This window comes from Strix aluco, chromosome 7, assembly GCF_031877795.1.
Source record: "Strix aluco isolate bStrAlu1 chromosome 7, bStrAlu1.hap1, whole genome shotgun sequence".
Lineage (NCBI taxonomy): Eukaryota > Metazoa > Chordata > Aves > Strigiformes > Strigidae > Strix > Strix aluco.
Genome location: NC_133937.1, coordinates 41,202,397 through 41,228,140, shown reverse-complemented (window position 1 = coordinate 41,228,140; position 25,744 = coordinate 41,202,397). Strand labels below are relative to the sequence as shown.

The following is a 25,744-nucleotide window of genomic DNA, read 5'->3' as shown; positions in this document are numbered from 1 at the left end:
GTGGCCTTAGGAGAATACGTGCTCCGCGGCTGAACTCACGGCCAATTCCGTACAGATTGGAAATCATCATTACACAGACAGCAGGGAATAAAAACATCCCCCTGCCTCACCTGTTCTGTACCAGGGCAATGGGAACAAGTAACGGGAACAGCTCTGAGAGACAGAAAAACAATTACAATCTGTCAAGAACCCGGCTGCTCACAAGCATTATTTCTTATTATAGACCCCCAGGTCACAGACAGGAGATCGGCTGCAGCAGTAATATGTGACATTTAAGAAGGAAGGTTCCGAAGCGGTGAGGAACCTAGTCAAGCTGTAAATGCGGAGCTAACGCAGAAAATGCAGAAAATGCAGGCTGACAGCCCAGCCCCAACTCGGGCTGCTCCTGGGGGAAGGGTGGCCCAAGGGCGAGAGCGCAGCCCCAGCTCGGCCCTGACGAGAGCCACGGGGCCTCTGGGTTGAAGGCAGCTGCTTCAGCCTACTGAAACATCCTTCTCTTTCCTAGATGACCTTTTCACAGCGGCTTTGAGGAAACAGAGCTACCATTAACACTCTCAGAAACCTGTTAAATTATAAATTTACAGCCTTTAGGATTCTACAGTCACTTCCTCAGTACAATTAGCCTAGGTTGGAAAGGTTGCTTTGATTTGACGGTGTGTGAATATTTTACAGTCCTCTTACCAGTTGCTAACACATGCTGGTATCTCCCGTTCTGACACTCATTTCATCCATTTGTTGTATCCCTAAGGTGTGTTCTTGTTTACAACAAGAAGGAAACTGGCCATTGGGGCAATCTGCCTTTAGGAGCCGCCACCAACAGAACAAAATTTTGTACATCTGCCTCTACAGCTCTGCATAAGGCCACTACAGGCCTTCCTTGGCCACGTTCTCCTTTCCCGGGGGAGGTTTATGTGGGGTCTCTGATGAGCTGGGAGTGCAGACGTGGGTGCCGTGCACACCAGCCCCGCGGAAGCCCCTTGGCACACACCAGCAGATGTGGCGGGCCTGGGCCGTGCGGGACCGGAGGCACGCGCGCGGGGCCTCTGGGCTTGTTCTCTGATAAGCGGATCCGTGCCTGGCGTGCAATAACCCATCTGAACACGCTCAGGAGAGATACTGTATTTATCCAGGCCTGGGTGCTCAGTGGACTTTCCCACAAATCAAGCACCCCACCAGCAGGTTTTTGTGCTCCTTTTACACACAAAAATCAGAGGTTAGTGCTTTCCCAAACACGCCTGTTAGACACTGATTGGTCAGTGATTAACATACACCGATAACACGCTTACACAATGCTTCTGCTACTGCACATGCTCAGGGGAAGGGTCTTAACCTGGGCAGGGGGCTTTTTGACCTGTGGGTGTCTTTTTTAGTATTATAATGAAGGTAGTTCACTGTCAGGACACTCCAAAGTTAGTTTCATTGCTGAGTTAAGTACTTGATTAGTCCCTTTGCCAGGTTGTCAAACAACTCATCCTCAACACAATCCCAGACCTTCTCTTGATGATCCAGGATGTCCTGCTTATTTTCTAGGGTTCAGAGATCAAAGTCTATCCTTGATGAATTTCTTATCGCTAATCAAAGTCATCTTGACCACGCTTCAAAGTCTCACCTGACCAGGCTTCAAAGCCTTGTGATTGTCCCCATATGTGGGGTAGCTACAGCTACTGGCACAATTGTTAACCCTGGCTACTAGCAAACGTGAAGTGTACGGGATCAGGCTGGCCCCGCAAGCTGGACACCACACGCCCAGGACAGAAGCCCTCACATTTGTGCCGCCATGGAGCAGATGAGAGGTACAAGGAGACATCCTGCTCCCCCGGATTCAGCAGGAAAATCCTCTTTGAGTTTAGTGAAGCACAGTAACACCCAAACCCTACGAACCGCAGAGGTTTGTGGAAGGTGTGGAGCACCATCCCACGTAGACGCGGCCACCCTTACGTTAACCTCTGCAGCGCGGCCTGGAGCCGTCCCATGCCCCAACAGCCCCGGCCAGGCTCTCCCCTCTCTGCCCTCAGGCCAGCACCCCCAGAACCCCAAATCCAGCAGCGGGATTAGCTACGGCAAGGTTTTCCACCCGGGAATAAGGCTGACCTACAAAGTTTGTCTTACACTTGTATTACATTTGGACAGTGTCTCCAAAAGAGACACAGATCTTCACACTGTGCTTTTATGCTTCTCTATATGCACATTATAATAGCATCAGAGAGGATCCATAACACCTGTGGAACCACAGCACATCTCCAGTTGGAAGGGACCCATACGGATCATCGAGTCTGTGATGATACATATGATACTATCAAACACTTGTACCCCTTGTGCAGGCCTATTATGTGAAATCTTTATGAATAAAGAGTCTGAATTCACAAAAAGGTTGTGCCTATCAGCACTGTGAACTAGTCACAAAAAATTACGTTTAAGCTAGCTAATTTGCATTTATGCTCAAAATTTGATTCTCCAGATAATATTTAAGTGTTTTGTTGTCCATCTGGGCTCTCTATCAGAAGTGAAATGATGGGGTCTCTGACAGGAACCAAGAAAAGGTTCTTGCTAATTTATGCTAGAGTATGCTCAAAAATATTTTTTTTTTCTTCCTTTGCTGTTACGTTATCAGTATAACAACTTCCCGAAAGGTTTTGACTGCTGCAAGCCTTGCAAATTAATGCTATGCAGAGAAAAATGTATTTGTATATCTATGTAGGGGGTGTGTACACAAACATATTCATTTACAAATATAATGAATTTTTTAAAAAAGTTCACTTTATAACAGATTTCCCAGCTAATTAATTCTTCAGGCTAATACTGAGCTTGGTACATTACAAAAATACATGTCCTTATTATTTACAGGAATTCAGGAAGAATAAAATTAAGGGGAAGAACACTTCAGACTTAATGACAACCAAATCTGCTACGCCCGGGAGTACTTTGGAAAATGAGTGATTAAACGAATGATTATCTTTAAAAGCAGCTCTGTGGACCAGGCTTTGACAATGCCAGTCTCAGTTCTGTACCGAGTTATGCTGAATGTGTATTTGGATGATAATGACTGATTTGTTGTTTTTACCTAAGGAAAACCCTACACTGCTGATAAGCTACAGACATGAAACAGCAGCGGCTGCGAGCGTGTCCGGCCCTCATGCACGAGGCGCGCCAGGGAACAGCCCGTTTATGTAGAAGGGTCTCGGTGGGGATTTGTTCTGAACTTGGGGCTGTGCCGGGAGCCCGCCTGCGGTTTTTTTTCTGAGAAAGGTGTGGGGTGGAAGCCCCTGAGGTCTTGGAAGCGCGGGGAGCAGACATGACACAGAATTGCTGCTGCCGTGCACAAATCTACAGGATGTTTACGCACCAGGAAAGCTCTTTGCTACTTCTCACAGATATGAGAACAGCCGTATGAATGACGCTGTACACAGATACCCCGACCACCAAACAGGAACGTGGGCTTCTTGATCACAGAGATCAAGGACAGGATTGTCCCGGGTACTGCCCCTCCTTAACTTGTCCAGGAAGCACAAGGAAAAGTCACTGCTGTAGAAAAAAGATGCTCTACTCAGAAGGAAAATCTCAGCAGGTCTGCTTCGAGTTGTTTTCCTGTGGGAGTTAGCAAAAAGCAGCCCCTTTATAATCTGAGAGCTCTCCATGATGGAAGAGCTTTCCCAGACGGGCCTCAGATCTGCGCTGCGCTGAAGCCATCCGTAAGCACCAGCGACAACGGTACTCCTGCCCGAGGACCTCCGCCTCGTCTCATCTCATCTATAAATTCAGACTGACATTGTCATTTCTATGCATTTCAGTTTGTAACAACCCCTGAAACATTAAAGCAGAAATACTGTGTAACAAGACACCCCATGCTTTTATATAAATTGACAATTATTAACCTGCTGGAAATCACTTTATTATTCCTGAGCCAAATTCTGCTCTTTACCGAGATCAAGAAAATTACACAAGATTTACAGCGCAGTAAAAATGAGCAGCCTTTGAATCCTTTCCTCTACATCTTCCCAGAAATGCTGTTTGCTCAATGGGAGTCTTCCTGATGCCTTGAATTTCCCCTACACAGTTCACTTTAAACAAAGACATTTTGGGTCATCCTGCACAGCACTTGCCAATTAGCATTCTAATAACGTAGCTCATTAGCCTTATCTCTGTACCCCTGTGAAGAAAGCCATTTACAACCCCTTTCAGAATGCATGAATATATATACAGAGAGAAAGCAGCTGATAGAACATTGCAGGAATATTTAAGCTCCAGTAGCTCATCATCTCCCCTGTGGATCGTTTCTGGAAAAACACGCTGCTGACCTTAAAAAAACCCAACCTCTTCTGACAACTAAAGCACGCCAACGAAACAGAACAATTTGATTATGGAATCTATATACAGAGTAATTTAAAGAAAAGTAATTATCTACAAACCAAACAGGTTCAGTGGACAGGTCCAGCCCTGGTGTAGAAGGTGGTGACCCCCCCGAGAGCTCTGTAGGCATTCACCGGGGGAAGTGCCACCCGCCCTCCTGCTCACACGTTCCATCCACAGATAAATAAAAAGATCAAATTCTAAACACTTGAAATTGGTGTTTCTAATTGCTGCCTACAGTAAGAAATATGTTGTATATTCTTAATTAAAAATGTCAAGGCCGCTTCTAAACAGAATTTATACTGATGTACGAAACAGCAGGGCTGGAGAATCTGCAAACAGAGGGGTTGCTGTCTGAGCTCGTTGGCCACGAAGAGCCTGAGGCTGGTTTGCTGCTGGTCGACATCACTGACAGCTCTGGGGGGAGAGGCACCTCCCCGTGCTCCTGCAGCACGTGCTTCTCTCTATCCTTCTACACGGAAAACATTTAAAGAATCTTCTTTTAATATTTTAAATGTTTTAATTAAGATTGCAATTGCAGTACTATCTTCTATTACCAGTAGGAAACCTTTCCAGTCAGGAAGCAAACTGGATCACCACCCGGGTGTGATCCTTCTTCCTGGAGGGAATATCAATTTGTAAGGGTGAGCGCGGGACCTATTTTGGCTGTTCCAATGTTATCTGTATCAGTCTTCAGTTTAACGTGGGGTAACACCTCATGTGTATTCATCAGGAGGAGTTAGGTTACAAAAGGTATTGTGTGGTAGTGATGGGCAACAACTGCTTTTCCTCAGACGCATGCACTTATGGACTCCTTCAGGGACCCGTCTCCAAGCTCCCCATTTTACGCACACACACAAAGTACATTACGTTTGGTAAAACTTTTTAGCTATAAAGGAAATAATTGCATCGATACACGGGAGACCACAACCTGAGGAAACCGGCGGTGGTTGTGTGGCCCCAAAGGCTGAACAATTTTCTAGTTTTACACTTAAGGGAGATCAATGTTTCTTATTAAAAACACACGTTCTTAATGAAAAAACATTTACTTGAAATCTAACTTTCTGTTGAGAAGTTCTTTCAACAGACAGTTCAGAAAGCCCTAATTACAATCCAAAGCATTTTTATTTCCCTCCTTTGACTGCATTAAGATTCTTTTTTAGGTCACTAAATGCATAGATCTCATTGATCTTACCACCCAGGAAACGCCAGCCCCTTGGGGACAGGCACGAAAGATTTGGACCACTCTCCAAAAACTAGCAGGGCTGAGATGTACAGCTGCACATTTTGAGGAGGAGCGTGCACCATCGAATCTAACCCTGAGCACAGATTACCTCAGCGAGCACCACGTGAGACAAATGATTTCTAAGACTTCCTGAGTGCATCCCTCTGTACCCAGACATCCTGTGTCCGATTGCTTTGAGAAGCAGTAATCTCATCTAGAGTGGCAAATCAATAACCTGCAGCCAAACACCGTAAGATCTGTGAGGGATGTTCAAACTCAGATTTGATAGACGTTCTGCTTAGAAAAAGTATTTGGAAAAAAAAAGAAAAAAAGAAAACTGATGGGATGAAGTACAGCAAGACAATTCCTCCTGTAAAGCAGAAACACATCCTGTGAGAGGTATTAGCTGTAAGAGGTCTGACCAGTCACAGACAGGTTAACAGGTACTGGGACAGCCCCAACAGAACTGAAAAAAGAAGAGGCCTCTGAACAATATTGCAAGTGCTCTGATTTGCCTGTTGGCTGAGTTATGCCGAGCATTATCCACAGGAGTGACTCAATTCTATTCCAGGTGGTTATTTTTTGGAGATTTGAGTATTTTCCCTCATCTTGGGAGAGATAAAGGAGTCCAGCAAGCACTGGTCTTTCTAGGCACAACAGGCTCCCCCAGGCTGGGGTAACAGCAATTTCTCACCAGCTCTCTTGCTGGGTTCCAGTCCCCCATCTAACATTCCTGTATTCTTCAAAATTCTGAAAAAAGGCAACTTCAGATAGTGCTAGGGGGACTGCGGCTACTGTCCCCATCATGTTTACCAGCCAAGCAACTCATGAGTAGCATAAATTAGAAAAAAAGTGAAACTGTGAATTAAAATACTTTTCTGAATGTTATTTTTTCAATCCAAAATGAAAAGTATTTTCACCTACTGCATTTAAAATATGTATTTTTTAAAAGCAACATGATCGCCTGCTCTTCATACAAATTTGGCAGTGTATTTCATTACCTGCCTAGTAATTTTTTGTTAAGAGTGACCACCGATCTAAAACCATCAAGTTAGCATTTGTGATTATATCACACTGAAATTCAATACCTAAATTACTAAAGTAAAACAGTGATAAATAATGTTTACATCAAGACTTTGATAACTTCAGAGTTTTCTCTGTGTTATGATGAGAAGCATTTTAACCGAAGCAAGAGAGACTAACATCCGTGTAAAGGAGGTTACAGGGTGTATATAATCCTATAATAAGCGGGTTTCCAGTTATCAGTCCATCTTACCTGCCAGGAGCTCTGGTTTTGCCTCCTGCAGCGCGCTTCCAAGGGACGGACAGTTCCTCCACCACGCCTGGGTCTGTGGGTGCCGCGCAGCCGTGGGGCCCTGCAGACGGGAGCTGCTCCTGGGCCTTGCCCGGCTCTGGGCGCGCCCGTGGTTCCCCTGTGGCCAATCGCACTCTGGGATTTCTTCTGGACTTTCCCTCCTTCCCCTGTTTTTCTAGAGGCCCCATCTCCCTTCCCGGCTTCTGTGCCAGCTTCCTGGGCTGGGGCTCTGCGGGACTTGTGCCTCACGGTGACAAGATCTTCCGTTCCCTCTTGCCGCCTCCCCCAGCCCCGAGCGTGCGGATCAGGGATAATGTGTTTTACTCTTTTCCAGGTCGAACTTTTTGCTGGGACAATGTTAAGCTTTTGTCAGCATTCAGGGACAGCAAATTATAAATTATTGTGCCATTTTTCTCATCAGGCCATGGTCTACTGAAAACTCTCCCAAAAATTACAACTTGATTTGTAGAACATAGCTTCACGTTTTTCCCTAAAACTGGGCTCGTGGCATATTCAACCAACCATCGGATGTACCCTGTGTTATGAAGAAACGCCTTGGAACAAAACACTTCATTTTCATTCACATTTATCTTTTCATGAGTTACTCCTCTGGAACTCTTCCTAAAATCTTCTTTCAAGACAGATTTTTAAATAACTATGAATAACAAATATAAATGCGTGACATATAAAACAGGACACGGTCACTTCTACAGAGAAGCAATTTACTACCTGCTTAGCAGGGAACCAAAATGTATTCAGTTTATCTGAATTAGTATACCGCTCCTTACATAAAGCTGAGAGCTATTTCAAGCAGCAGAGCCAGGACTTCCACTGAAGGTTAGTTCAAGCAGCAGAGCCAGGACTCCGGGGAGGAGCCTGTGGCTGGAGGAGAGGGAGGGGGTTTTTGGCTTTCTTCTTTGTCGGCTTACTTGTAGCTTTTCAAAACACTCAGAGATTTCAGTGGTGCAGACGTCACCTGTGCAGAAATTTCCACGTACCCTAGTTCAGCTTCAGTCAGAAAGGGACAGAAAGATTGCATCTTCCATCGCCAGTAGCAAAATATGAGAGATATTTGGGGGTTTTGAAATGGCAATGTCTCTTTTTCTGTCTTGGTAATCAATGCTGTCTTCCTGTTAATAACAGTAGGAGCAATTGGAGCTTCCTCAGTAAGCTGAAACAAGAAAAGATATAAAAACAAGGATCAAAGAAAAGCATATCTGGGCAAAAATAACACACATGGAATTTCTGTAAGGGCGATATTTATAATTGTATCTTCATTTGAATCATACGACTGATAAAAAAGGATTTGTGTTATATTCTATTGACACTGATGACCAATAGGGAATGTTCCCCTCAATGCCATCCATAACATGGAAATTTCTGCCATCTCTGGAAGCACAAACAGATTGGCAGTTTATCTCCTATTTACATGGGGAAAGGGGGGATTTAACAATATCTAGGCCCCTCTGGCATGATGCTTGGAGAAATACACATTTCTAAATGACATGTTCCTCCCCAAACCATTCTGGTTGCTTAGCCTGGAGGCAGGACAAGCTAACGCAAGAGGTTCAGCCCGGCTGCGAGCATGTCAGAGACCAGAGCCCAGCCAGCAGATTTCCACAGATTTCCAGCAGGGATCAGCTGGAGCAACCCCCAGTGTAGTCAGAGGAATAAGCACAGACTGGGCCTTTACCATGGTTCACTGGAAGTTTCCTTACTTTTAAGCCTGCTGTGTTCTTCTCTTTCCTTGTCCTTCCCTCCAAAGAAGGAAATTCTGTTTGAGAAGTTTTTAGCCTGCTGGTGCCTAGGTTCTACATTTTTTTTTAAAGGCTTTAGAGATTCCCAGTTTTGGGTCATCTGAGGTGCCCAGGAGACCCCCCCAATACTGCTGAAGCATCCTGAGTAGCAAGGGGAAGGCTCTGATGCTTTACAAGAGGAGAGGTCACCAGGGGCTTACCTTCTGCATGTGGCCTGAAGGACTATGACCAAAGAATGAAAGCTAAAGAGAAAAATAAAAACAAAAATAAAAACTGAAAAGGGGAGGGAAGAGAGGAAAAAATGGAAGAGAAGAAAGAGAATAAGAGTTTACAGTGTGTTTAGCTGAGAAATAAGCTGTGGTTACAGACAGAGTGCAACAAAACTCTCAGTTGAAAAAAAATATAAAGTGTGAAGTAGGTTCTGAGGGCTTGGCTCAGCCCGAGCCCCCGCGTCCCTCAGACAGATGAGAGTCATCTCCTGCCCCAGCGGAGTCCAGCCCAGCCGCAGCCAAGGGCTCAGGAAAAATGGGGAGAAAAAAATCAGCTGAATTCTTCTGATACCTCAAAAAAAACCCCAAAACGAACATTGTTAAGGTTTGGGTTTAGTTTCAGGTGAAAAGTCCAGCTCAGCCCCTGTTGTACCTGAACAAGTTCTCCCATGGCAATTTCACTAGAAATAGATGGTTTCAGATGAGGGTAATTTTAGGGTAAAATTCAACAGCTATGGCTGGACTGGAGAAAGCTAGATGACATCAGCCACGTGTGTTATTTGCACGTGCAAATGCTGGAGACGGGAGGGAGAAAAGACCCCGGGCTCCTTCCCCAGAGCACATGCTGACCTCCGCCCTCGGCTGTCCGGTGGCTCTCCACCACTCCCTTCCCAGGGCAGACAGACCCCCCAGCCCTGCAGAGTCCTGTGTTTTGGACTTTACTGAAGGATAACAGAAGGAAAGACTCAGTTTAAGCTGGTAACCTTTCCTTCTCAGAGGGACTAATGCCAATGCAAAATGGGTTTCCTGGAGCGCTCTCACATTAGCTCACTGCGCTAACAAACACAAACTTTCTATAAGATTGTTTTCTTAGCCAAGGTGAAATGAATATATGGTCATGTGCACATACAATAACTTTCATCTGCATTACCTTACCTTTTCCTCTAACTCTTTTATTTGTCTTTTTTGGCCTTCAATTCTTTCTTCTAGCTCTTTAATTCTCTGTCAGATTTCAAATAAAAAAATATTTATTAACCAACCAAATACAGATGTACCCAGAAGATGCATTATTTTTGGAGATATAAATTGTATGTGCTGTGCTTCTTAAAAAAATTGGGTTTTAAGCTGTAGATGAGCCCTCTGTGAATGTCACTATGCGCGACAAATCAATGAAAACCAAAATGCCCTGTTTGCAAGGATTATCCAAGGCAAATCCAAATCTGGCCCCAGGACCAGCCATTTCTGGTACAGCTCTATGAGGAGAGGCTGGTGCTCACAAGGTCAGGGACAGTCCCACCCCGGATCTCGCTGTGCCCGTGCAGCAGCGCCTACCTGCTGCGCGTGCTGAATGAGCTCCATCCTTTCTCGCAGGATTTGGGCGTCCCTCTCCCGGAGCTCGCTCATGACCTGCCTCTTCCATTGCTCTACTGCACTCTTCAGTTTCTCTTTCTCCTCTTCTGAAAGAAGTTCGGAAATTTTGGCTCCAGCTTCTTGCTGCAGGGCATCATAGAGCATGGCTTCTAATTCCAGAATTTGCTAATCAAAAACAATATAAGGCTGTCAGCTTGACCTTGTCTCTGTTTGGACGAGGATTTTGTGAGGAACTGAAAACCCTACCCTGGTCAGGCAACGGGAGTGGTGAAGGCGTTGTGTGCTGAGCTTCCCACCCAGGACTGTGCAGAAAACTCAGTCCTGGGGGGAAATACTTCAGGCTGCTTTTATACTGTGGGGTTCTGAGCTGCACTGGCACTGGGACAGCCCCTTACTCAGCCTAACCTGCCTCTCAAAAAGTATATGGGTGTCAACTACTCCCTTCTGGAGGTGGGGAGATGGCTGTGGGGAGAAAAGGCAGAAAAAAAGGAAAAGGGAAAAAGAGGTTCATAAATGGCTCCTTTTGTGAGTTACATGTTTTTTAAATTCAGTGTTCAGTCTCTCAGTTCACCTTTCCCAGCTACTGGCAGCAGCAGCAGAGGATAGGGCACCAGTCCATCCTCCTGCCAGAGAGGAACGACTCCCTGCTGCGTGCTTACAGCATTTTGTACCAATGAGCTTAAAGTGCCCCATGTGATGGCGTTTCCAGCACCTCCTCTGGCAGAGCTGCCAGCTCCAAGAGGCTTTATGCTCAGAAAAAACACATGTGGTAGCTGGGCTCTGTTCCTGCAAGTCTCAGGCTGCAAAGCCTTTACTGCATCAGAAAATGTCTCTCACACACAGGCGGGTGCACCCTCTGGGTTTACTGAGAAATAGAAGTGTGTAGGAAGTGGACTGGCAATGCTTCTGCAGGGCCACCGAGCCCAGGACCTTCCTAGGGCAGGTGACCTTGCCAGACAGTCCTTCTGCTTCAACGTCCAAGATAAATGCTATTCCTCATGCAAGCCAGAAGTAAGCCAAAAACTTTTTTCAGCAAGTTTGATACAGAGCAAGAGACAAAGCAGCAACTGACAGCACCTTTGCACACCCTCTCCAAAGCTGGTGGCATCTGGCAGAGCTCTCCATGGCCTCAGGAGAACGTGGCTGCACTAGTGCAGCTTGAACCTCTAGACCTCTGTTTGAAAAAGCCACAGATGCCTGTCGTGATAATCCAGCGCAATTCAACAAGTTTTTACACCTGAGGCTCCTGGTGGTGTTTTCTTACAACAGTTTAGCAGAGCCAGGAGAGAAGAATGCAAGCACTCACAAGACTAACACCATGGCAGGAGTTACGGATAGTGATGGTAACTGAAAGACAGTAACTGTGGTGTCTCTGCAGGGAAGATCAGATCGGACCTCAGAAGAAAATTCTGCTTTCCCTTTTAAAAATAATGCCAATGTCCTTGCTAACTGTAACTGTCCTAACAAAATGCTGTTATTTGAAACACGGATTTCTGTTGGGCCCCAAACCTCAGTCATACAACTGCTATCCCTCTCCAATTATATTGGCTTGTGAAGAAAGAAGAGTGTGGGGAAATTCACCGTCTCCAGAGCAGCAGCAGTGTCAGGAGTCTCTGTGCGAGCCAAGTGCTTCTCGGAGCAAAATCCCCCGCCAGCAACCAAAGGGAGTGAAAACCGTGCAAAAAGCTCAGTGGTTACAGCTGTTAATCTTGTTGGCTGCAGTTAGCGGGGGAAGATTAGCAGCTCCTCATCTCAAGGGCACAAAGGAAACATGGACACAAAACAAATTATACAAAGCAAAAAAGCTGTTGCCACTTGCATTTTGGGGCAGAACGAAACTTTCTTGCTGTTTTCAGGTTGCATTTGTGCCCAGGAGTAAAGCCCACCGCTTTGCCTGGGGACACTCACATGATGCCTTTAAATACAGGAAAATGCAATTAACCCTCAGCGACTCCTGCATGGGCCGCAACGCAGTTTGCAATGCTGTTCCCTCTCCGCAAGCGGCAGAGCCAAGGAGCAGGGAGTTTTTGCTGGATCCTGCAGTAAATCTGGGACCCTGGAGCTGACTGTGCATGGAGGGAGAGCGAGCGGCCGTGAGACGCAGGGCTGCCGAGTAAACCGGCGCTGCTGGCCACGGCTCCGCAGCCGAGCCCTCCTGCCAACACCAGCACACTACCAGGAGTTTCAAGTGATGCTGTATGATTTTTCCCACTCTGCTGCTGTTGCACGTTTCTGCATGCTCAGATTTATGGATGTGTGTCAGAACTCGCCCAGGACACAGGGGGATCACCTCCCTCAGGACTTATCTTTGAAGACGAGTCCTACAGGCTCAGCCTTTGGCTGCACCAAACCGCTTCTCAGAACAGCTCGAGGCTGCGGGAGATAATCTGGCTTCAGGGCTGAGACAGCAGGCAAGAGGGGCTTGTGTACCTCCAGGGGTTTCCACTGTGCATAGGCGTTGGTTCCAGATACAGCTCAGCATCTGGCAAAACTGGTCTTAAGAATCATCCTTGCAGGAACAGAAAGTGTGCTGAGTAAAAGCTCCCCCAAATGGTTTGAGATACAAATAGATAACAGGTATCCAGAAAAAGAGGCAGAAATACTCATTGCTTCTCAGAAAGTGTAACTGTGCTCAAGATTTAAATGGAACTGAAAGAATTAAATAAGTTGATATGAAAAATTATGCATTTATGTCTTTCATGAGTACGTATTGAACTTCTCTCTAACTGAAGGAAACAAGACAACTGATGACTGATGAGATGTTTGAAATGGCTTAGGATCAGCTAGTGATGAACCTGACCTAAAAGCAGCTTTGTTTCAAATTCATAGAATCACCCAATGCCTCCAGCTGTTTTGGTTACAGAGGCTGTAATCTAAGATCTAAGGAAATGTCTAGGCTAGAATCTCTATTTTGGAAGGAAAAGAGAAGTTAGTAATTTTCTTATTTATTTCTTCTTATTTATTTCTTTGTTTACTGAAACTTCTGCTAAATTAAAACTTGTGTTTAGTAAGTAAACATTCAGGTCCTGATCCTGCAAGGACCACCCAAACACAAGGAACTCTGTCTTAAGGAACTCATTATCAGTGCAGGGCATAGAGGAGTTGGTTAAAATTCAGCCTCGTTAGTCCTCGGGTCACGCCACGAGCAGTGCAGTCTGAAGCAGGGGGCTTTTCTATAGAGGACAGACCACACGTATTACACAAGAAAGTTAATCAAGATGTCACAATTCAGTCAGGACTGATTCTCCTCACCTTGTGAGCCTGGTCCAAGGACTGTTTCCTGAAGTCGAGCTCATCATCCAGGTAGCCCTTCTGCTTGCTGAACAGCTCCTGGGGACACAAGGCAGAGGTGTCAGCACAGCCGCCGAGGCCGCAGCGCGAGGGCTCTCCCCGCCGCCGCTTCGCTCCCCCCGTCCCTGAGTACCTTTTCATTCTCAAGGTCCAGCATCTTCTGCTGCAGCGCAGACTCCGTCACTTCGATCTGCTGTAGCCACTGTGCACAGAAACGGAGAGCAGGTGCTTCAGCCCAGAGAGCCGAGGCAGCATGACTGCGCACTCCGCTCTCCCTGGGATTCCAGGATGTGCCAGCACACACTGCAAGTACTGAGTTAAATTCACTACATATCTGGGGAAAAATTAATTACATTTTTTCTTTTATATATACTGGTGATGGAAAAAAGCTTTATTTCAAAGCCTAGCCATTTACCTTCTAACCGCTTTGCCAATTAAGTAACACTTGAAAATAAGCAATGTCTGTCTCTATTGCCTGAACGTCACCTTTATTTTGATGAAAACTAGCCTAAGTGTACTTCCACATAAAGAACCATGGCGTTTTGTGATGCAGCCGTCATTCACATCACCGGTGCCCTCAAGTGGGCTGTTCTGAGGGGGTCAGATGCTTTCACCACAGGCGTTTACCGAGGAGTGATGCAGTTGTTATTACCTTTTCAGCCAACGTGAGGACTGTCCTTGCTTGTATAACAACTACTTGCTCTTCATTGGTCAGATTCTGCACCAAAAGCAGAACAGAATTACAACAAATCCCAGTGTCTTGTTATTAATCCACTACTGGGGCCACTGCTGTATTGAATAAATACGAAATTAAATATGTTCGAGGAACAATGAACTAAGGCAAAGAAAATCAGTATTGTAATGCAACATTGTTGTAAAAACAGTTGTAACTATTCATGCTGAATTCTTATCATACGTATAGTTAATTTTTCTAAAATTCCCACATTTACTAGAAAAAAGGTGACACTGGACCTATTTTTACCCCACAAGGAATAAACACACAGTTACACAAGACAAGATCAAGCTTAGCACGATGTGCCATTGAGAAAAGAGATGCGGTCTTAAGTCCTTCAGTTCATTACCTGCACGGTAGGTTAATACACAGTCCTGATTTTGCACGGCCAAGTCATGATTTTGGAAAACATTTAAGACGTTAGCTATTCAATCCATGTTTTGTTGCTTTTTTAAAAAACTGAGGTACTGAAGCTATGTTTTGCATTTCACCCCAAACTTTGCTCTTCCTCTGACCACATCGGGAGCAGGAGAGGTGAATCCTCCTAGGCTGGGCCCTGCACCTGCTCGGGTGCAGAGACCCAGCAGCCCTGTTCCCGCAGGGCCACTACGGTGAACTCCGGTTTACCACGTGTGGCTGGGCACAGGGAACGTGCTGGCCGGCCGGGATGGGAGCAGGCTTTTCCCAAGGACCCTGAAAATTATCTCTTCCATAACAGTAAGTAATTTTTTTTAAAACAAATTACATTACATTAAAAATGCAACTGTCCACACAGCATATGAACGGTGTTTTTTGCTGTTGGGAGACCTGTCCCCTGCCCCGACCCCACTGCCTGTGAGGCAGAGGAGGTCAGCTGTGTGCCTCAGCCCCGCTCTGCGCCTCTCCCCAGCGGCCCCGTAGTCCACAGGGGATGTACCGCATCCCCCCGACCTTCTGCTCTGCTCCTGGAGGGCTCTCTCAAGGCTTTGCCTTACTCAAAGCAGTATTTAACTCAGCGGGAAGCAGCTAGAAGCTGCCGGGGGGGCCTTTACAGAAACCCAAGTGGGAAAATGCACAGAAAAGGATGGAATCCTTAAGAGACGGGTTGACATAGTGCTGAGGGATCTGGTGGAGTTGAGAACAGTCAGTGTGAGGTTAATGGTTGGACTGGATGATCTTCAAGGTCTTTTCCAACCTTTATTCTGTGAATCTGTGAATGACTTGCACACAGGCAGGACATGGGTTCACTTTCCCAGACTCCCTCACAGCCAGACATGACAAAGTGCAGCCACGGGGCAGGGTCTGCCATTGGTGGCTGAGTCTGTGATGTTAAACACGCAAAAACAGGGGGAAAAAAAGGTGGTAACAATGGTCTACTGTTAGCTCAAAGCTATCTGAGTTGGGAACTGGGAACTTCCCTTGTGTCATATCTGGAAGTTAGTTGTTTTATGTAATAGGGAAAACAAATCAGAAGGAAATAACATTACAGACTAGGGATCATTAATATCAATAAAGAAGCCAAGAGGAAATGAAAGGGAATAGAAAATGTGAGAAAAGATCACTTTTTCTGTTCCTGTTCATGTCCAAGTTGCCTGTTCAGGACACTGTTCCAAATCACTCTGCATGTAACTAACCTGACATTAATAATTCCACTGAAGACATTACTACAGGGATTAATAGATAGATGGGCATTATCTCTTGACACATTAGCAGGGTCAGTCTTAGCTCATCAGTGATTAAACTTGTACGCATTTTTTTTTAATCTTTGCACACACAAGATTTTAGGATTCTTCCTATTTCTGCCAGTGTGAATATCATTAACTGCAGCAGTGGTGAAGACTATTAGTTGCTCCATTGTGTTTCAGGTCCTCCACTAACTCCTGACTTGAGCAGGTATCAGAGATCGGGGACAGTGGAGACACGATGACCCAACTGGTCTAACTGGAGAGGCGGACGAGAGGCGCCTGCAGGCTGCCCCCGTGGCCCTGAGGACAGTGTTCAGGCTGGTATCTGAACGGTCCGGGGGCACAGGGAGAGCTGGGGCAGCTCGGGGGATGGGGGGGACCCTTCTGCAGAGCCGGTGTCGGCAGGGGGGTCTCCCAGGGAGGAGCCCCGCAGTGACCAAGGGCTCTGTGACAGCCTGGGCTAGAGAGGGGCTCTTCTCCCTCTGCCCCTCACAGCACAGGGGCTCTGGGGCTCTGCTGACAGGGGAGAGGACAGGAAAAAGAGACAGTATCTCTTCTATATACATAACTATATGTATAATGATTCAATTCCATTTGCTAAAGGAGAAATACTTTCAAATTTCTTATTATTTGTTTCTTCTTTTCACGCTGCTGTTGGAACTTTCTGTTTAATACCCTGGTTGCTACCGAAGGTTTATGGATTATTAGACGAAATTAAAGCACACGGCTGCTAAAACGCAAAAGCAAAGCAAATGCAGAGTAAGCAAATAAAGAAACCATGTGGGAACAGCGGCCAGAAGAAAACAAACACCAAAGTTTCAAAATATTTTCCAAATCATTGAAAAATGAAAAGCAATTTGTGACACCAAGCCCCTGCATGGCTCTGATCAGACAGCTATTAACAGAACCTTAAAAAGCCAGAAAATGCTCAGCTGGGAGCCCAGTGCTCTGACCACAGGGAGGACAGGCTGTGCAGTAGCAAACCAAGAAGGCTTTGCTAACTTAACGTGAGGACAAATATTTACCAAAGCATGCACAATTTATTAAAGGAACATACACTTACGGCGTTATCCCCTAAAATGTCCAATTTTTTCATCAGCTCTGCTACTACTATGTCCTAACAAGAGAGAAATGGAAAACCAGGAGTCAGAACAGAGCGTCTGATTTTATTTAGGGAAAGGAAAATAGGAAACGAGAATCCCTTACTGTTACACCTTCTGCCTCGCAGTAGACTTGGAGAGGGCTCTTCCCCTCTGTAAAAGGACCATGGTGGAAGTTGATGGCAGGCGATCGTCTCTCTCTCTCCTGAAATAACAACAACCGCTTGGTGAGCCACGACCTACGTCACAAATCACAGCTTCGCCAAGAACTGGGTAGGGGTAGCTGTGGTCTGAAAAAGGCCAGCGCTAACCGACCGCGCTGCAAAGCAATGCTGTGGCTGAGGGGCTTTGCTCTGGGTGCAGAGAGCACAGGAACCCTGCCTGCCACACCCTGCGGCCAGTCACACCGACAGCCGGGGGCAAGAGCCGTTTCTCTGGCCAGACCTCGTGCTTTTGTGAGGGCACTTGGGGCTGAGAGGGAAGACCTCCTCCTCCCCACAAAGCAGGGTCGACTTATTTATTGACAGTGCTAATATTTTCCCACCACGCTTCTTCACTGGGCAGCGGTCATGACCACTTACCTATTATTTTGACTACATATTTGAACAAAACTATACACTTATACCTAGTGTAAATAAATAGCATTCAAATTCTTCTTGTAAGTGGCTGCTTTGTCAATCCCCCTTCGGAGAATTTAGAAAACAGTTTCCAAGAGCTTATAGATTCTGTTTCTACAGGTAACGATACAGAAAACAGAAGGCTGAGCGGAGTAAACAGAGCAGTCTAGGCCACGTGATTCCTTCTCTGCTGGTTTAGCAAGAGGTGAAACGCAGCAGTGATTTTTGGCAATGAAAAAAGAGTTCCTTTTTCTTTTTCTTTCCCATGTATGATCTGTTCTGGCTTTATCGCCTTGCATTTTCAGGACAGATGGAGTATAGTAAAATGTGTATCTACATCATAAGCTGATCTGGATCTTACAATTACCCAAGTAGTGAGAGTGCCAGAACAACCTATCGAGAATACCGGTATTGATCCCTGGGTGCTTGTTTGGGGTTTTTTTCCCTCTTTTACTAGCACTTTGTACCAAACTCTTTGGTCTCGTTCAGTGCAATGCAGCTCTCTAGAGTAAAGTTCCCAAGGCTGCGGTGCCCCAGCCATGGCTTGTGCCACCCAGCGCACGTGGGCAGGACCCCGGCTGCAACACGTGCTCACTTCAAGCTCCAAGATCCTGAACTCCAGGAGCTCGTTTTGATCCTTAACGTCCTGGACGTCGTGTTTTAAGCGAGCTTCCTCCGCTTCCATTTGTTTTATCTGGAAAACAAAGCAACGTGTGTCAGCACCCTTTGCAGAGTGCCACTTGAGACCCGTCACGCTCCAACCCTGCTGGGGGAAGGTCGGGCTCAGTGTGAGCGCCCAGGGCCTGAGCCCAGCCCCTGGGCCAGCACGAGCGGGGGCCACAGCAGCAGCGCTGGGGGCACGTGGGGCTCCTCCCCACAGCCACGTCCTCACACCGGGACATCGTATGGGGCAAGAGGGAACGCCAGGAAACCACTTTTTCTGGCAGGGCTGTAAGGATCTTGTTATTATAAGCCAATTATTTCCAGTAGAGCTTTATGATACAGACGAAAATATTGCACCTCCTGCAGTCCTTAGCTACAAATATTATTTGAATAATATGAATAGAAACATTGAACACCTTTTCTACTAGTTCTTGATTTCTTCTGTACAATGCTTGCTTCTCCTCAATCCACTTCATGTCCTTGAAAGAGAAAAGACCAATACTGTAGGTGAAGCTGGCAACATTTAGCATGAACATAGTAGCAAATATTTCATTAAATCACACATCCAGAGGGACAGAATAATATTGCATATGAAATTGTAATTCCATTATTTCCAACAATACGAAAGCTCACCCTTTCTGTCTTATTTTAACAGCCTGTGGTATACAAATGGAATAGAAACACTCCAATGATTAAAAAAACGCTTTCAGATAAAAGATTTGTTTGCATTAAAAGGGATATTTCTAGCTATGCAGTTACTATAAAATCTCAATTATACTGAATACAATACAAGTTACATGTTTCTGAACACTAGGCAAAATAAACCTTATTCTGAAACTAATTTCTTAGTCTGGTGGATATATAAAACCACAGAACCCAGAACCCTGTTTATCAGTAAGGTTAACAATAAGATGAGGTTAAGCTGGAAAGGTAAGGAGCCAGTGATTGAGTATTATTTTAAATTTCTCGAAAAACATTTTGTTTCTGGGGTATTTTGGGTTTTTGTTTGTTTGTTTGGGTTTTTTGGCTGGAAAAGTAAGACACAAACACAAGCTAGACACAGCCTGGGAACATGTCTTGTACTTCCAGCTGGGGGTTGGATATTTGCAGTCCGTGACATTTCATTCTCTGTGCCTTTCTTTATCACCTTCGGATTCCCGTGTGCGAGCTGGTTTTAAACTCTGTACTCTCCCAATTTAAGGTGCATTTTCCTTTTAACGTTTTCCTGCACCGTGCTACTTTATGTCCGTCTCCGGGCTGCCTGAGCTGCTGCCAGGACGGACTCGCTCACCCGAGCCGCGCGGTGGGCTCGGGGTGCTTGGCTCGAGCTGCCCCCTGCTGCCGGGACACTCCCTGATCTCAGTGGCACGGACGTGGGCGCAGGGTCCTCCCACACCCGCGGGACCGCACGACTGCGCTGGCAGCATTCAGAGCCACCCAAGCAGGAACTCCCAACCCCATCAGGCCTTTTCTGTTTGGGGAACATTACGAGGGAGAATTCTCTGACACTGGCTAGGCAAGGACATAGAAAAATGGCAAATATTTGGACTCAGCACTGCAGCCCAAAGGGATCCAATGGCATGCAGCAGCCAAGAGTACAGCATGGTCTGTGCCAGGCGCTGAATGTCACCCACCAAAAGCTGCAGTGGCACCCAAACCTGCCCAGACCTCGAGCGGGGCTGGCTTTGCAGAGTGGAATCTCAAGGTCAGGCCAAGGTGACAGACTACGGAGCCAGCCTTGAATAAGCCAGTCATGTGCAGGCAGACACCTTGCAGTGAATTCAGGAATTAAAATTACCAGGTGTGAGCCTTAACACATCAAGGCAAAAATAAGACACCTTAATAATGCCTGATGGCATGAAAACGGCAGAGCTCAATAGGTGTTTGGGTGAATGTGATGTGCTTCATCTTTATCATTTAGACTAAATTTCCTAGAGTGCAGTTTCATAGATTATTCAATTGTATTTCAAATAAATCCTTTTTGAAAGAATGACTGAGATGATTTGACAAGCTATGAACAGGCTGCATGGTGAACTACACAAACAGCTGAACCGGACACTTCAAATAGCCCTAATACACAAATTCACTCTGAGTTTAAGGAAAGCATTCACAGCAAATTTTTTCACGTGATGAGAACCACTTTGGTTTTGCTGAAAATACACAGCCTGTGTGTGCACTTCCTCCTTCCCTTGAAATGTTTAACCACTTTCTAATTTAACACCTGCTTTTTCTCCTTTTAAGAATCTTGTGGTGCTACAAGGAAAGCTGCTGGCAAGGAAAGCTTACTTGTACATTTGCTAAACAAACATTTCATTAGGAAATAAATACTCTTCCTTTATTTTACCTTCTCAATTTTCTCCTAAGCATCACAGATACTAGTAGTCTATGAGGTTTTAAAGTAGACCAACTTCTTGCCAAACACAATTGTTTTACCATAATACTCTTTCATAATACTTTCTCTTTACCATAATACTATATAAATCTTCAAAGGGATAAGGGAACTGACCTGTTATTCACGGATTTAATTTTCAGGAGATGCATAATAAAACAACAAAGAGCAATTTTAAGCTGGGGGCAGTGAAGGGATAGAGGAGGCCCGGTGGGCACGGCTGTCAGCTGGGTGCCAAACAGAGCCTGTGCTTTGGGACTCCGGGCAGAGACAAGGAGCACAGGAACACGTTTCCTCTCCGGCCACACAGAGAAATTCTTGGTGTGCTCTAGGTCTGTGGCACCCACTTTGCCTTCAGGTAGCGAGTTCAGGGACTCCTTTCCCAGGTGACTTGTGCTCTCCCTTACTGTGAGACGTCCCGCATGCTGGAGCAATTTAGGGGGTGCTTATTGTAGGGGCCAGCACAGGAGCGCTGATGGGACTCAGGGCGCTGGGGACTGGTGTTTCAGTTACTGCCACACGTAAATATGGAGAGTGGGGTTTTCAAAAGCCCTTGTATGCCTGACTCTCCTTGCAACGCACTAGACCACATGTATTAAGGGCTTTCTTTTCAATTAATTAACGTGCTTATTGAAATAGTACTCAGCAGGTTCCATTGAAGCCTGAATCAGGGGTGCAGTGGTGATGGGGGTTGTGCGGGGTAGGTGACGGCAGCGCATATGGACAAGGACAGTAATTGCTTCCCTAGTACATCTGCTTTGTATGAAATGAAACAGCTACTGAAAAGTGGCATCGGGGTTATTCTATACATACATCAACACTCATGAGCACCTGCAGCATTATACAGCAACACGACCAGGCACATCTCCGGAGCCCCCTCCCACCCCCACACGAAGGCCGATGCGTTACCTGCCCCTGCTCAGCCAGGGCCTTCTCCAGGTCTGCTATCTGAGCCTGAGAGCGGTGTATTTCTGCTTGGAGCTGCTCACGTGTCTGTGGGATAGGAGGGAAAAAGAAAAAAGTAATAAATCAAACCTCCTCTAAAAGACAAAAGCTAACACAGGTATAGAAAAGACTTAGAACATCAAATACTTTTAACAAATAATTTTTAAAGTTCTTTGGCAGAATAAATTTGCAGCTAAGCACGTAACATTAGTCATTAATCATAAAAAGAAGTCTGTGAGACTTAAGTCAAGATTAATGTAAACAGCATCCCATGAGGTAGACAGCAGGACAGCAAACCAGACATGGCTTCTTACAGCTGGCGATGACAGTCTGCAGTGCACAGCCTTCCCTCTCCTAGAGCAAGTGTTTAAAAAAGCCAGTGTAAGGCCAAGATTCATTTCTCCAGGAAGACAAATGAAAATGACTATGCCACAATTCTGAGCACACCTGATTCCTTTAAATTTTTGATGAGTTAAAAAGCTCAGAACAGACCCTACATATGTAACGTTACTGGCAAACTGTTCCTCCTTACACATTCAGCACCCTATCTACGGTCTTACTGGATCGTGTGTAATTTTTTACTATACTTGTAGCTTCATGTGTATTTAAATATACACCACCTTCCTACACATGTTTTCTGGAGAATAAATGTAATTATTATTAGCTGTTTTATTCGTTAAATATCATTTTATAGAACATTTTCTTTCCTCAAACCATTTATCTACTCTTTATCTTGTTCTTTACAGTGAAAATGATCTTATTTGTTTGCATTACCTGCAATGTTCTCTCTTTTTGTCTCACTACGACAAAAGTAAAATCCAGTAACTTTTCAAGTTGGGCATGTCTTCTTTCATTACGGTTTTCTTTACACGTGCAATTCCTAACGCTTCGGAGCAGAGCACATGCTCCTGGGGATGTTAGCTTTCCTGCATTCGGGGCATCCAGAGAGAGTGAGATGGTCTGTGATTCTCAAATGGGGAGGTCTCTGGGAGACAAAGGCTGCTGCTAAATCTGGGTGGCCGAGAGGTACTCGCCAGTGGAGACGGTGGTGAAATCAGCAGTTAACTCTTTGAATTATTCAGTGGAAGAAAACCAGACTAGTTATATAGCTAGGAAAGCCAAAATATTACTGTAAAGATGGAATTCAGCTAGAGGCATCTGGCTGTTTGTTTATGTCTGGCTGGGGCCAGGGAGCTGCTGGCAGCTGGGACAGTCCCAGCTCGGTGGTAGGTGGTGCCGGAGGCACCACTGATGTGGCACTGGGTGATGTGGGGGTCTCCCAGCACTCTCACCCTCTCCTCCAACAACTGAGTGTTCCTGGATAACACGTTCACACAGCAGCACAGAGACAAATGAAGACTTTGCAGTTACATTTCTTCTACTCAACTTCAAACTGTTAGCCCAGAACAGAATTTGTCCCTTTATTTACTGGATTCAGCCCTGCATTCTGTGGATGAGAAGTCCTGCCAACTCCTCATAATATACAACATACTCATAATAAACGTCACATTTTGTGCCAGATATTTGAAGCCACATGGGCTGTGGAGGCAGTAGGCAGGCAGAATAGCATAGGACACTCTGGAATTTAGTTAAGAAAAAGAATCTCAGCTGTAAGATTTCTCAACATTTTATGAGGAATCATGTCATCTCACAGAACCCAGAAGGAATTAAATACCAAGTATTATATATTTAAGGCAATCTGTCCTAAATTTTTATAGAAGAAGAGCTTAATTTTAAGGATTTCCCATAAAAATTCTCTTGGAATTTCTCTCGAACTGCTCAGAGGTGAGAAGACTAAGCCATGGTGATGGTGGTTCCTGCAGCCCAGCAGCACTGCAGGGGGGATGCTGGACGAGCTGGCTGGAGGCATAGACCCCGGAGCCCAGCCGAGCCCCTGGCCCTGCACCCCCAGCCGGCAGCGTGCCGGAGGGGCTGCCTGGCCCCAGTTTAGCTTGAAAACAACCTGAGCAAGTAAACTGGAAACCCCCATACAATTACAATCCTTATTTTCATGTAATATAAGCCATTTAGACCTTAACTTCTCGTTCTGCATCCAATGTTCCTCCGACCTGTTCTTGCAATAGGGCGTATGCTCGTTGCAGAGCCTGGTACTCCATCGTCAGCTGCCGAAACCGCAGTTCTGTCTCTTCCTTGGCCATGCCCTGGAATGAAAAACAAAGATGTGTTGCACCAGTTGCTTTTGTTCCTGCAAGGAAAATAAAAAAAAAAAAAAAGTGGGCTTTCTCTAAAAAATGCGAAAATTATTACTTTCAAAATGCAATTTGGGAAGCACAGTACTAAAGATCTGGTTCACATGCTCTCAGACTATTTCTTTTGTCCCTTAAACATCTCTTGCTTACACCTGCTTCAACAAAATGCAATATAGAAAAAAAAGAGAATTCCCCTCGCCTTGGAAAGATAAAAACTTGCCATCCATATAATACAGTAATGAGAGAATCGCCCTTTATTATTGTACCAGGCAAAGTCATCACATTTAGAGGTGAAAACATCGCTTTCTTGAAACAACAAAAGGTTTCCAATCTGGAGAATAAGCCAAGCCTGACAGTCCCACTCAATTATTAAAACACTAATCTAGAGTTAAGACTTGTAGAAATGGTGACATCAATATGAAAAGAGCCCTTCATCTTCTTCACTCTCCTTACAACATCCAGCACTGAATACTTTCATGTCAGGTTGACCAGAATATTTCATTTGACACGAAATGAAATTATACTGCTGGTTGCATGCATAAACTTCGCACTATCTGAACAGCGAAAAAAATGTCAATACAAGAATGAAAAATAATTAGGCTCATACATATAAAAATACATGCAGATTCCCTGCAGTGCAGCACACACCTGATAACCAGTTGTGTATCTTTTATGATGGAGACAGGGGTTCTTTAGGTTCCCTTTTAACAGATCTAATTACAACCCCTGGAACAGGTGAAATGGCAGATGAAAAGTTGCAGGCAGCATACCACAAAAAGGCTGCAAGTCCTTACTAGGAAATTTTTGTTTATTACAAGATTCTTGTTAAACCCAGAAACCTGTAATGGTGCAGTGATCTGACACATTCTCAGGAATGCTTTTGTAGGGAATTCCCTGCAAAATACCAGGAATAATCACTTCTATTTGTATTACCAGCTAGTTTTGTGTGCTCTGCATTCAGAGCCTCCAGGAAAGTCACGACCTCAATATACTGGCGAGGAGACAGCCTTTCCTCTGGAGACTGGTGCTTTATGTGACTGCTGCCTCTCCTTCCAGAAACACAAACCTCATTGCTCAAGGCTGCGCTCTGTGCCGAGGTCAAAGTGACAAACAGAAGGATCTGAACTAACCTACATGCGCACAAACCTGCAGTAAATCGCAGTGTGAACAGATCTTCCTGGGGTCATCCACCTTCTCAGTCTCTTTAGACCTCCAGCCTATAAACCCATTATAAATCTCATATCCTTAGGATTTAATATTTCCAGCTTGGCTAAAAGTCATGAAATTACTGAAGACTCGAGATCCAGAGATATTAACCAACATGCACGGTATGAAATTTAACGTCAATTTTAAATTTTCTGGTCAGAGATGACAGATGAATGATATAACAGACCAGGAATTTTGTTAAGAATTAGCAGCAAGGTTTCAAAAGAGAGTAACACATATTTTTTGATGAATACCTCTTCCAAGTCATCTTCAGGAGTGCAAGGGGTTTGATCTGTCCGGTCAGTTTGGTATGAGATAGAGGACCCATCAGACTCCAAGGAAGCCTCTTCATCGTAGCCGAAAAATGTCTCCACAACCGGCTTCTGGCAGAGACAAGGCGTCAGCGGGCGCAGCCGTGCCAGGCGCAGCGGAGCCAGCAGCTGCGCCCGCCCCACGGTCTTAGGGCACAGCGGTGCCTTCGGGCACGAGGCTCAACTCTGCACCCTTCTAATGTGAACATGCACACCTCGGGGAACCTCAGCACCGGGCTATTGGTAACTCCCGCTACTGCTTTGGGAAAAACTGCTCCCGTTCTTTACAGGTGTATACATACAAAGTTTTTTCACCCCATGCCAGTGCTCTGACAGCTAAAACTTACTGCAATCCCTGAACTGCCCTATTTGCTGTTAGGTATCACAGTGT

General features: G+C 45.4%; 1 protein-coding gene across 25 annotated transcripts in view; it reads right to left on the bottom strand.

The window, feature by feature from the left end:
* JAKMIP3 (Janus kinase and microtubule interacting protein 3) overlaps positions 1-25,744 on the bottom strand; it is a 94,817-nt gene that overhangs the window by 8,290 nt on the left and 60,783 nt on the right. For 7 of the 25 annotated variants that reach the window (XM_074831563.1, XM_074831562.1, XM_074831572.1 and 4 more), the window contains 14 exons: positions 25,297-25,425; positions 23,660-23,788; positions 21,591-21,674; positions 18,709-18,771; positions 18,225-18,323; positions 17,119-17,217; positions 16,970-17,029; positions 14,168-14,233; positions 13,649-13,717; positions 13,477-13,554; positions 10,186-10,389; positions 9,790-9,855; positions 8,845-8,886; positions 6,849-8,058 (listed from right to left, as the gene is read on the bottom strand). In XM_074831563.1, the coding sequence (XP_074687664.1) occupies positions 7,813-8,058; positions 8,845-8,886; positions 9,790-9,855; positions 10,186-10,389; positions 13,477-13,554; positions 13,649-13,717; positions 14,168-14,233; positions 16,970-17,029; positions 17,119-17,217; positions 18,225-18,323; positions 18,709-18,771; positions 21,591-21,674; positions 23,660-23,788; positions 25,297-25,425 (1,434 nt within the window). In that variant the 3' untranslated portion in view covers positions 6,849-7,812. Of the gene's footprint in view, positions 1-6,848; positions 8,059-8,844; positions 8,918-9,789; positions 9,856-10,185; positions 10,390-13,316; positions 13,398-13,476; positions 13,555-13,648; positions 13,718-14,167; positions 14,234-16,701; positions 17,030-17,118; positions 17,218-18,224; positions 18,324-18,708; positions 18,772-21,590; positions 21,675-23,659; positions 23,789-25,296; positions 25,426-25,744 lie in introns of those variants that run through there. The other 18 variants (XM_074831575.1, XM_074831580.1, XM_074831582.1 and 15 more) reach the window with 14 other exon arrangements.